At 39.3% G+C, this 12,398-nt stretch overlaps 1 protein-coding gene across 6 annotated transcripts in view; it reads right to left on the bottom strand.

Annotated features, from left to right (window-relative positions):
- The window catches only part of TAF7L (TATA-box binding protein associated factor 7 like), a 64,048-nt gene that overhangs the window by 51,129 nt on the left and 521 nt on the right, over window positions 1-12,398 (bottom strand). For 5 of the 6 annotated variants that reach the window (XM_033946667.1, XM_033946666.1, XM_033946665.1 and 2 more), the window contains exons 2-4: window positions 9,221-9,286; window positions 1,243-1,316; window positions 416-494 (exon numbers count right to left, since the gene is read on the bottom strand). In XM_033946667.1, coding sequence (XP_033802558.1) covers window positions 416-494; window positions 1,243-1,316; window positions 9,221-9,233 — 166 coding nt within the window. In that variant the 5' untranslated portion in view covers window positions 9,234-9,286. Of the gene's footprint in view, window positions 1-415; window positions 495-1,242; window positions 1,317-9,220; window positions 9,287-12,253; window positions 12,396-12,398 lie in introns of those variants that run through there. The other variant, XM_033946668.1, reaches the window with a different exon arrangement.

Here is a 12,398-nt window from a genome sequence, read left to right as displayed (position 1 = left end):
AGGGAATAAGAGCAAGCAGAGTTCTGGAGTCTTAATGTGTGAATGAGACAATAATGCAAGGATGATGGATTTAGATTTGTTAGAACTGGGCAACATTCTGGGTAAAGGGGAGCCTATTCCAAAAAGATGGACTCCACCTTAATCAGGATGGGACCATGCTGCTGGTGCTATCATTTAAAAAGAAGATAAAGCAGCTTTTAAATTAGAACCATACCAAAGAATACAGCCCCTAAACTGAAGCTGTGTATCTATCACTCTACTCAAACACTTTACTGATGGGCACTGAGCTGAAGCATGGGATTCTGTTATTATTCATAACCTGAAGATATACAAAATATGTCACATAAAGCGCTCCAAGAGAGAATATCACAGGGTGCTCAGAGAGATATAATCATAGCATGTTTAATTTACTCACGATGTAACTCAATGGTGAGCCGGTCCTTTAGATTGACATTCCCAGACTGCACTGCTCTTCTCACTGTGGAAGCATACTCCTTAAGAGAAAAGAATAAAGTCTGAAAATCAAGCAACACATCAATGCATTCCATCATCCATCCAGTTTAGCAGACTCTGACCTCTCAAAATATGCAATGAATCAATCACTCATGCTGGGATCACCCAACCAATCCATGCTACTCATAAGCTTGGTTATAACTCAGTCCTTACTTAACCACCGAGATATGATAGACTTTTGCCTGTTAATGCAAAAAAGCTGCATGAAATATATTTTATTGCAATTGACCAATAAATCACCACCTTGAGCTATTTTTGGTTCTTCAGTATCAACTCTAAAGATAAATAGCTCTAAATATTCTACTAGCTTCTGGCTACAACAGAGCAGCAATTAACTGAACTTCTGTCAGGACCTATGAACAGACTACTGGAACTTCCCCAGGCTCTGGATAGTTTATATAGGCAATATTTATTTGTATAATCCTATCCTATTTTTCCGGTTTGTTGACTGCTGGTGTGCACAGCTTATAGCGGTAACATAGGAAGATCTGGCCCCACTGAAGATTTTCATACAGCACTTTCAGCTGGGGATCTTGTGTGAGATGGAATTAATGGGAATGCAAAACATTGCATAAAAATGCAGTTACTTTTTCATGCACAGATCTCATGTGTAAGCCTCTCAACCTGTTTTCCCTCTGAACACTAGTCTTCAAGCCATTCTGACTATTGATACAGAGCAATCCTTTGTAAGCATCTCAGAGTGCAGAATAGTGAGCAAAGATCTCTTACCGGTGGCAAGCGCAGCACAAACTGACTCTCCAGCTCATGAGGGGCATCATCCTTGTTCTTAGACATCTTTTGTTCTTCAGTCCACAAAACAAGACAAACAAGTCAGATCAGAAATGCTTTCCTAGCATCTCCTCAGACCAAAACACTGCCTCTTCTATTCTACTTAAAGTACCAGGGACGACACTCGCTTCAGACATGAGCAGAGCACGTTCAGTCTCTGAAAGCACAGTTCACTCAAATGCTTTATTTGGTGGTGCCAAAAATTTCCCCCACTTGCTTTTCTCCAAAATTTTTGCCCTTTATGACTTGAAATTTTGTTATTGCATTTAAGACTTGGTAGGGTTCATTAAAACAACGTTGTGCTGAGTGTGTTCACTTCTACAAGACGATAGAGGCATTACTGAACAACATCTAATGTTCGGTTAAGACTCCTGATACAGGCCGCATAGGCCAAAACATGTACATGTTGAGTCTTCAAGTAAATAAAGTCCTAGAACATACATGTCGCTTTCACTGTTTTATCTTTGACTGTCGTGAGATGGCATTTTCCCCTGTGTCCGTTCTCATGTAAACATACAACAGTAAGCATATCTACACTGTGAACCAAAAAAACACCAATTTTTGTCGTATCTTCCATAGAACTCAGCCAATTCTTATGAAATTTAGTATGTTGTATCTTGAGGGAAGCTACAGTAAAATGATGCAAATATTTCCTACTGTATCACAGCACTACTTTGTGAAAATGCAGTTTCTATGGGATACACGCAGAAGCAGATAATAATTTGTAAAGTCTATCAAAACAGTTTTCATTGCAGAAGACTGAATTCTGATAAAGAACTTGGTCTGCTAAAAAGTTAAAGCAGTAAAAGATTGTTGAAAGAGTTCTCATATAAGGGTTGGAACAAATACACACTGCTACGCACTGTGGATTGTAAACCAGGCAGCGGATGACCTCATTCGAAGAGCACACAACAGCACATTGATGTTGTACACAATATTGGACTGAGCCAGGAGGCAAAGCCTCAAACACACCGACCAAGGCTGAGGGTGTGCCTTTGTGCAAAGGGAGTACACTTTGAACATTTGATTAATTTAACATTACTGTATGACTTTAGAATTTTGTGCAAGATACGCCATAAAACTTTATGTGCTTTTATTCAGTTCACACATCATTTTCAAAAATTAGTGCTTCAATACAGTGGGAAATATATACAGTACATCATTTTATATCAACTTCCCTCAGGATACGACACACTAAATTTCATAAGAATTGACCGAGTTCTGTGGAAGATACGACAAAAACATTTTGGTGTGTTCTTTTTAGGTTCACAATGCATTATTTATAAAGAAAATAGATAATTAGAAACTGTATGTTTACATGACACATTAGGGCCGATTTGCCTTTAGTTGGAATTTTTTGTGTTTGAATTACATATTTTGTTATTTTCCACTTCTCCATTTTCTTCCTTGGTACAAAGTCTCTGTTTTTCCCAAATGTCTGTAAATTAGAATGAGACACAGAAGCAGTTTCTAGCTCTCCACAAAACTCTTTCAGGGGAAACCTCTTTGTGATAAGATTCCCTGTAAATGTTTAGTTTGTTTATAGAATAATATGTATGTATGCTTTTTTTTTAACCTTTACAACTACATCTCATTTTAAACAGTGCATAGTGAATGAAATTCAGCATTGACTAAGGGCTCCTTTTACGAAGGTGCGCTAGCCAAAAATCTACCACCTACTCAAGAGGCGGTAGCGGCTAGTGCGCGGGGCATTTTAGCACATGCTATTCTGCACAAGAAGGCCCTAGCGCGCCTTCGTAAAAGGAGTCCTAAATCTTGATAATGGCTATGAGAGTATTAAGGTACTGTATTTGTAAAACCTTTTCCCTTGTTTGTTTTAGTCATATTTCCTTCTTCTTCTATCCCAGCTTTGTTTCTTGGCTCTTCTTTTACTGAGGGCTAATTTTCCATTGATATTTTTCTAATGACATTGGATATATATATATATATATTTTTTTTTTAAATATTTTATTTATAAATTTTTCATTCTTACAATAATTTAATTGTACATAAAGCTTAAATTGGATATATATTTTGATTCTACACGGAACTGATCTGCCAGTGAACCATTCTTTTCCCAAGATGTTCTTGATATATTTTTTTTCCTATATGCAAATTTTAAAAATACTTTAAAAGTAACAAGCTGCTTCCAGGGATCCTGAATTGGGCCAAATGGTTAGACTATTAACATCATATATGCATTTTAGAAAGCTATTAAAAACCCATCTGTTCTCAAAATTCTTGTAATCCCTTCAAAGCAGCATACTGATATGAAACTATTGTTAGCTCACTGACAATGGTCAGCCCATCTCTTTTGTAAACCGCATAGAACCGAAAGGCTTTTGTGGTATATAAATAAAAATGTATGTTATGTTATGCAAACAAAATATATATATATATATTTTTTTTTTTTTTTTTAAATAAGCAAGAACCAAAAAATGGGGTCTCTGACAGGGTTCCCCAAACCTGCTCTGGGGATCCCAGAACTACTTATGGTTTTAGGATATGTACAATAAAAATGCATGAATGAATTTTCATATACTGAATCTCAACATATTTAAAGCTCTCTCATACTTGTTCATTATGAATATCTTGAAACTGCATCAAGCTGCGAGACCCAGCCCTGCTCTACAAAATATATCAGAAGTGCAAATCCTTGATTTCTAGGTACCTATGAAAGAAAGCTCTAGAACAAGGGTTCATGATCTGTAGTTCAAAGGGCATTGAGTCACTGGCAAAAGAGAAAACTATTTCTTCATGGTGACAGAGATGGATATATGGTAATTTAAATGGAAGTACAGAATTAACACAACAGAGGATGAACAAATGCAAAACTGAAAAAAGAAAGACAAGCAAGTAATTAATATGTTTCTATTAACAGTTGGACTTAAAAGGAATTTTCGCCATCATAAATCAAATTGTGGTTAGATTCAAATAGCTTGTTCCTCAACATTAATAAATCTAAACTAATGATTTTTCCCTTTAAAGAAGGAACAACTCTTCAGGCTCCCTTGAAATTTGAATCCCTCCCAATTAAAGTCGTACCCACTCTAAAGCTACAAGCAGTCACCTTCGACTGCAAATTCTCTTATCACAACCATATTAGCACGGTGGTCCAGAAATGTTTCCACCGTCTTAGAATGATACGATCCCTTTCCAAACTATTACACTCACCATCTTTGAATACACTAATCCATTCTTTGGTAATTTCTTGTATAGATTATTGTAATGCCCTCTATAAGGGCATTGCTAAAAAGGAAATAAGACGCCTTCAGATAATACAGAATACTGCTATCAAGATCATTTATGGCGCAAAGAAATATGACCATGTTTCTCCTCTTTTAATCAATGCACATTGGATGCCCGTCGAACATAGAATTAGTTACAAAATTCTGCTATTAACTTTTACAACTCGCTCAAATAATCAACCAGAGTTTATTGATAGACTCCTAATTCCCTATTATCCCACTAAATCTCTTCGTTCCACATCACAAAATCTTCTCGTTTTACCATCATTAAAACTAATTAATACGTTGAGATTTAATAACTTCGTTGTCACTGCACCCTCTCCGTGGAATTCGCTGCCTAATCATTTACGGATTGAATCCACAACAAAGCAATTCAAAGCAAAACTAAAAACATTCTTATTTGAAGACGCTTTAGGCTAAAACTGTCCTTTTTAGGACTAAATCAGCTACAGCTTCTAACCTTACCTGTTTCTTCCCTAAGTGTGCCTTTTCTCAAATATTGTAGTTCCATCCTTCTTTCCCAATTGTGTGCAGTTCGTATATATGTTTTTGTACGTGTCTACTAACCCAACATGGTTTTGTATAATATTTTAACTCTAACTGTTTTGTTCCTTTAAAGATATTTCTTTTTATTATTGTTGTACACCGCCTAGAAATTTGAATAAGCGGTCTAAATTTTTTTTAAATAAACTTGAAACTTAATAAAGAATCCTGGAGACAGGAGCAGTGAACGCCTATTTTGGCTAGAGGGGCCAAACAAAAATTGCTGACCCCTCCCTCTTCAGCTCTCTAGTTGCTGATACTCTATAAGGAAAACACTGATTGAGCAATAGCCCGAGTGGTCCATGCCATTCTAATGCCTATGTCTGGTGATAAGGCATTCAGGGACAGCGTATTAGTGCCCTTTCCCCATCTTTTCTCAGATAATACAGAAAAAAAAATAACCTTAATCCCAGCCCAATGCAGCACTGGATCTTATTCAAATAACCAAAATGAACATAAGGCCCGATTTTGTATAGTGTGACCAAAGTTGCGTGTGTAAGTCTGCACATTGCCAATTTGAGTGCGCAATTTGTTTCACTACTTAGAACTTGCACGCACAACTTTCTAAGCGTATTCTATAAAGTGGTGTGTGTAAATTCTAGTTTGCAAATCTAGAAAGAAGGCATGGCCAGAGGAGAGGCATGGGTGGTTTGTGACCATTCCTAAAAGTCAGGCACACTGTTATAGAATATATCCAATCCGTGCACAACTTATGTGCAGATATTTAGGCCTGCTTTTTATTGGTCTAAATGATTGTGCCTAAATGTTAAAACAACAACACAAAAAGCGGCACAATTGAAGAACAAAAGAGTGAGAAAAGTGAGATGTTTCCAAGTGGGATCTTTTGTTATAAATAAAAAAACTCAGTCATATATAAGCAAAGACTTAACGCTGCAAGAGTTTCAGTACTACAACAGTACCTTCTTCAGGAGTCTCCCAATCTGCTGAGAATAAGGAGCATCAACTGTCCAATGACAGCTATTACACAATGCGTTTTGGAAAAAAAATGTTTGAAGCAGCTGGAACTGCCAAGCTACAGGTCACTCCCAAAGAGGGAGTGGAAAATATGAAAAAGGATCTGCAAACGTTAGAGGAATGGTCTAATGCCTGGCAACTAAAATTCAATGCAAAGAAATACAGAGTAATGCATTTGGGGATTAATAATCGGAAGGAACCGTATATGCTGGGAGGTGAGAAGCTGATATGCACGGACGGGGAGAGGAGCCTTGGGGTGATAGTGTCTCAAGATCTAAAGGTGAAAAAACAGTGTGACAAGGCAGTGGCTGCTGCCAGAAGGATGCTGGGCTGTATAAAGAGAGGTATAGCCAGAATAAGGAAGAAGGTGTTGATGCCCCTGTACAGGTCATTGGTGAGGCCCTACTTGGAGTATTGTGTTCAGTTTTGGAGACCGTTTTTGGCGAAGGACGTAATAAGACTTGAAGCGGTCCAGAGGGTGATTAAAATGATAGGAGGCTTGCACCAGAAGATGTATGAGGAGAGACTGGAAGCCCCGAATATGTATATACTAGAGGAAAGGAGGGACAGGGGAGATATGATTCAAACGTTCAAATACTTGAAGTGTATTAACGTAGAACAAATTCTTTCCAGAGAAAGGAAAATGGTAAAACCAGAGGACATAATTTGAGGTTGAGGGGTGCTAGATTCAAGAGCAATGTTAGGAAATTCTACTTTACAGAGAGAGTGGTGGATGCCTGGAATGCGCTCCCAAGAGATGTGGTGGAGAGGAAAACGGTGACTGAGTTCAAAGAAGCGTGGGATGAACACAGAGGATCTAGAATCAGAAAATAATACTAAATATTGAACTAAGGCTAGTACTGGGCAGACTTGCATGGTCTGTGTCTGTATATGGCCGTTTGGAGGAGGATGGACTGGAGAGGGCTTCAATGGCTGGAAGGATGTAGATGGACTGGAGTAGGTTTTGATGGAGATCTCAGCAGTTGGAACCCAAGCACAGTACCAGGTAGAACTTTGAATTCTTGCCCAGAAATAGCTAAGAAGAAGAAATGTAAAAAATTTAAATTGAATCAGGTTGAGCAGACTGGATGGACCATTCGAGTCTTTATCTGCAATCATCTACTATGTTACTATGTTATTTACTCTTCAGCTTTTGACTGAATGCAAGTGACTTGCAGCTTGGCAGTTCCAGTTAAAGAAATTACATCTGGATCAGGAATACAAATAATTCTAAGCATTTATAAACAGAATGCTCAAAAACAATGCTCTAATTTTTGCTAACCCATGTGTGCCAAGTTTTCAGCCTCGATTTGATGTGTGCAGCACTGTTCAAAAATATACACGAGTCTGATTCTGTAAGCAGCATCTGCCATGTGTCAGTCACAGACCGGCGCCGCTTACAGAATCACAACTAGCAAGGACCCTAGGCACCGGAAATGTAGGCCAGGGTTTTAGAGGCCTAGTTTCCAGCACCTAGAGTCCTTGCAGAATCACAGCCAGTGGCGCCTAATGATGCTGAAGTAGTCTGGCCACGCCCCTAAACATGCCCACTTCTGGTCTTTGGTGTCACTAGATGCCGTTCCAGGAGGCCGCCTAGCAGCGCCTACTTTTTTTTTTAATTGGATGACCAATTATCATGCCACTTAAAATCAATTAAAATACTTAAGTTAAGTGCCGGTAGGTGTGATCTAGGTGCCTGCTGGCATCTAATTATTGGCAACTTTTTTGAGAATCAGACCTAATACTCCCACAAAGTTGCTACAGATTTGTGGTAGACAATCAAATTGACAGAATGTCTTTTAAAAATGAAAACATACTTAAGAACATAAGAATTGCCGCTGCTGGGTCAGACCAGTGGGCCATTGTGCCCTGCAGTCTGCTCACGTGGCAGCACCCTAGGTCAAAGACCAGTGCCCTAACTAAAACTTAGCTTTTCCAAATAGAAAGAGGTGGGGGTAGAGATACATGTAAAAGGTTCATTTCAACACAACCAAAATTTTCCCCTTTATTATTCCACAGAAATCCTCTTAATACAAATTTTTTTATTGTATCATATGAAGTCATTTGGTTGTAGAATATCCCAATCTCCCTTTTAGAAGCCATTACAAATTCCTGTGGTAATAGACACCTTGGAAACTATACACTGTCTCTTCTGTTGGTTTCCCAGGCTTCCTCTGTCTCCTTACTACATTCCTTTTCACATTGTCACAAAGGCACATTATCAGCTCTTTTCAGTTTATAGCATGCACTCACAGCAGAACTTGTGCATGACTAGGCCTGTGAACAAGAATGCTACCTGCTACTAATGAAAGTGGAAGAGCCGGGAAGAGAACAGGGACCTGGGTAGATAGACAAATCAAATGGATGAAAAGAATACGATTACCCCCCTCCCCCCCCCAAAAAAAAATGTATGTATACAGCGTTGGAATAATTAGCACGTGATCACAGACCAAACAGCTATTACCAGCCACTGGGCATCACGAGAGGGATTGGAGATGAGGAAAAGTGTGAGCATGCAGGGGAATAGGTTAGAAAAGAGGAGGAGAATACTATGAGGAAAGAAAGGGGGAAGAGTGCAGCTAGAAGGAAGTGGCATTAAGTGCTGGAAGAGAAGGGGAAGAGTGTCTAGACAGAACATGGAAACAAGAGAGGAAAGAGTTTCCTTCCTCCTAAATATTTTTGAAAGCCATTTCAGTTTTCTGAATATTTTCTCATACTTGTATGTACATGCATCTTTATAATTCATTTTCTTTGATTCTTAGTTTTGCATAGTGATCCACATATTTTTATTTATGTAAACTGCTGTGAACTTCATGGAGGTATTGGCGGTATATAAATAAAGATTGTATTGCATTATCCCACTTGAAAAATTGTCCAAGGTGAACTCTGCATCATAAGACGAGTGAGTAAAACTAAAAAGCACTTTGAGATTTTTCAGTTTACTTTCTGACAACAAAGTAATGGCTGTCTAAAAGGTTTCTTGACTCTGGCAGATTACTGTCTATGAGAAATGTAGAAACCAAAAGCAGAACAAAGCAAACCAACACATCATGCAGCAAGATCCCAATCCCAGAGAAGTGAGAAAGATACATAAACAAGACAAGCAGTGCCAGTCCCAGTGCCATAGGAAGGAGTATAAAAGCAATCATTACTTGTGGAAGTCATCTTGATTCTTCTTGCGCCACACAAATGTTTACAAACACGTGACCATTCAAAAACTAAATGTAAATGGGGGGAAAAAAAAACAGAACAGAAAGCAGCAGTTAAAATAAAATCCAAAATGAGAAATAAAATGTATGGAGGTAAACAAACCACCTAAACATTTTGTATACCTTAAATGTACACACTGTTTCAAAGGAGCTGTTTAATTTAATCATTTCCCAGGGATATTCTCTCAGTAATTTTGGGTTTTTAATATGAACATGGATGATGATGACATTTCAGCACATGTTTTCTGTTTTCACTACCCTAAGGAAATTTGCAATTTCTTATCTGATACTCTCAAACATCATGGGGTAAAGGGTAGGAGTAGCCCAGTGGTCAGAGCTGCCTCAGCACCCCGAGGTTGTGAGTTCAATTCGAGCCTGCCTTGAGCCCTAGTGGTCCAGTGGTGAGCTAGGACAGGAGCAATCCCTCCCGAGTCCTGCCCCAGCTGACTCGGCACCTCCCCCCACTCCCTCCCCAACCTGTTGTAGATCTTCACTGGGTCTGCCTTGAGCCCTAATAGTCAGGAGCAACCTTTCTCATGTCCGCTGGGACAGGAGCAACCTTTCCCATGTCCTGTCCCGGAAGGCTCCGCATCACACCACCTCCCTCTTGTACCTGAAAAGGCCTACTTTGCATGCCCTGGTGGTCCAGCTGTGAACTGGGGTAGAAGTGATCATCCTACTCTCCTGCCCCGTGCAGAAATGCTAAACGAAATGGCTGCTGCAAATATATACAGTAAATTACAATAAATAAGTAAAATTTACTAACAATGTTCTCCTCTTAGAAATGAATTTCCAGAAATAAATTGTTTTGGGTCTCTTTTATGATGCCCGACAGCATGGGTAATGCCCAAGCTTGATTATTGCAACTCCATTCTCATTGGTCTCCCGAAATATCAGTTGCATAGGTTACAATTAGTCCAAAACACTGCAGTTAGATTGCTTTATTGTCGTTCCAAATTCAACCATGTTGCACCACTCTTAAAAGCTAAGCATATTCTTCCCATTTCATATCACATCCTTTTCAAGTACAATATACTTTCTCATCAAATATCATCAAGTGGTCTTCCTTCCTTCTTATTAGCCTCTTGGTTCAATACTCTCTGCAAAGAACTCTTCAATCATCCCAACAACAGTTATTAGTTGTTCCCTCATTTCGACAATTATTTCTTGACATTCACAGGAACTCCTCATTCTCTGTCATGGCTCCCACTCTCTAGAATTCTTTACCTACTATCTTCGCACTGAAAGTTCATTTTCAACATTTAAAATGCAACTAAAGGCATATTGCTTTTCTCTGGCATTCTGCTCATAACTCTCCAGATTCTTCGACTTCACTATCTCTGTTCTAACAGCTCACTCTTGAAACTTAAGGTACAATTTCAGGCAAACTACTACTTTTCTCTGTCATTCCACTTATAAATCAAGAGGTACAGGCAGCAATCAAAAATGGTTATATTTTTACCCTTTCCTTATATGCTCTTATCCCGTCCTTTCCCACTGCTCAATTGTAACTTGCTCTTCTTCCCTTTCCTAATGTTTCAAGTCATGTTTGTCCAGTTGGACTATTATTTGTTTGCGTTCATGTCCCACCCCTTTTTTTATTGTAAACTGCTGAGATTTTAACCTTGGTTTTATATTTGCGGTATATCAAATAAATTGAACTTGAACTCCAACACCCATAGGGACTGAATAGGTGTTGGATCATTTGCTGCGCGGTACTCACTGGCGCTTTGTAAAAGGGGGCCATTGTTACTAAGAATTTAATTATTATAAAAAGTCTTGAGTACATTTACTTTAGCTCCTTTGGGCTTGAGAACAGTCAGGTGTTTGGCAGGGCAGAGTTGCTGAATCATTGGGTTGGTTCTTTATGGGAAGGTTTAGTGACTGACACGAGCTTCCAGTGCAGGTGGTCGAGGTACGCAGCATCTTAGACTTCAAGAACAAATGGGATACCTATGTGGGATCCCTACGAGGTCATGCCAAGGGATAGGGTCACTAGGACTGAATGAGCGGGTCAGTAGAGTGACAGTATAATTACAATTATTCTTTAGGGGGTCAGTAGATTTAAGAGGGTGGGTAAATAGTGTGGGCAGACTTGATGGGCTATGGCCCTTATCTGCCGTCATCTTTCTATGTTTCTATGTTTCTAAAATAATCCAAATAATTCAGCTCACAGTTAAAACAAAAATAATTAAAATTTCCCTATTTGTTCTTATAATTCATTTCTGGAGCAATACAAGTGATTAAAAATTTTGAAAGCTTCTCTATCACCTCTCCCAACAATATGCATTTAAGTAAGGTGTAGATCCTTACCAGATTCTCAAGCAGGCACTACACTGAAATGTACAAGAGCCTGGCATAGCATTTTATGGCAGGTGCAAACCACAAAGGAAGCTGCTGCCATTGCCTTAAGACCCAAAACCAAGGCCTCAAATTACCTTTGAGAATCAAATCCAGTTTGTGGTCCTGAGTAACATTCAGGACCACATCGCCTTTACTGGGAAGCAAAGTACCCCTTATAACCTGTGCCACCAAATAATCCACCTTAGGAGGAGTAAACAGTTGCTGGAAAATGGGAGCCATAGGATATAGCCCTCACAAGGGCTTCTCTGGCATTTCCCAATGCTCAGTCAGCATCACAGAGATGCAGCTGGTACCTGCAAGGTTTCCTGACCAGCATGGGCCTAAAAACAGCCTGCGCTCACACACTTCAACCGAAACCAGTTAAGCAGACTCCCAGAGGCCGAACCCTGAGTGAATTCAAGTGTTAGGGCAGGCTGATCAGATAGGTGCCCTGCAGCAAGGGTGACTCGCCCAACTAAATTTCAGAACCCTGAGTCTGAAGCTTTTCCCAGGCAGAGCTGACACAGGACTACTGTGGAACACTAAAGTATCCAAAGCTTGGGAAAAAAACTTCAATTAATAGCCGAAAATAATAAATATTAAACAGAGCAGAAGAAAAACACTCCTTCTCACCTGCAGAAGGTAAACAGAGAGGGCAATGCCCGGCCTTTCACCAGTTGCAGACCCGGATTAAAGCAAGCCTCTAATGTTAGGAAACGAGGCCCAATTTCCTTCGACGCTGAGACAACTTGAAGTCCCCCAGGCATACTAACAATAC

The sequence above is a fragment of the Geotrypetes seraphini genome, chromosome 5, assembly GCF_902459505.1.
Source record: "Geotrypetes seraphini chromosome 5, aGeoSer1.1, whole genome shotgun sequence".
NCBI classification, from domain to species: domain Eukaryota; kingdom Metazoa; phylum Chordata; class Amphibia; order Gymnophiona; family Dermophiidae; genus Geotrypetes; species Geotrypetes seraphini.
Note: the sequence above shows the minus strand (reverse complement) of the source record. Positions and strands in the feature narration are given on the sequence as shown.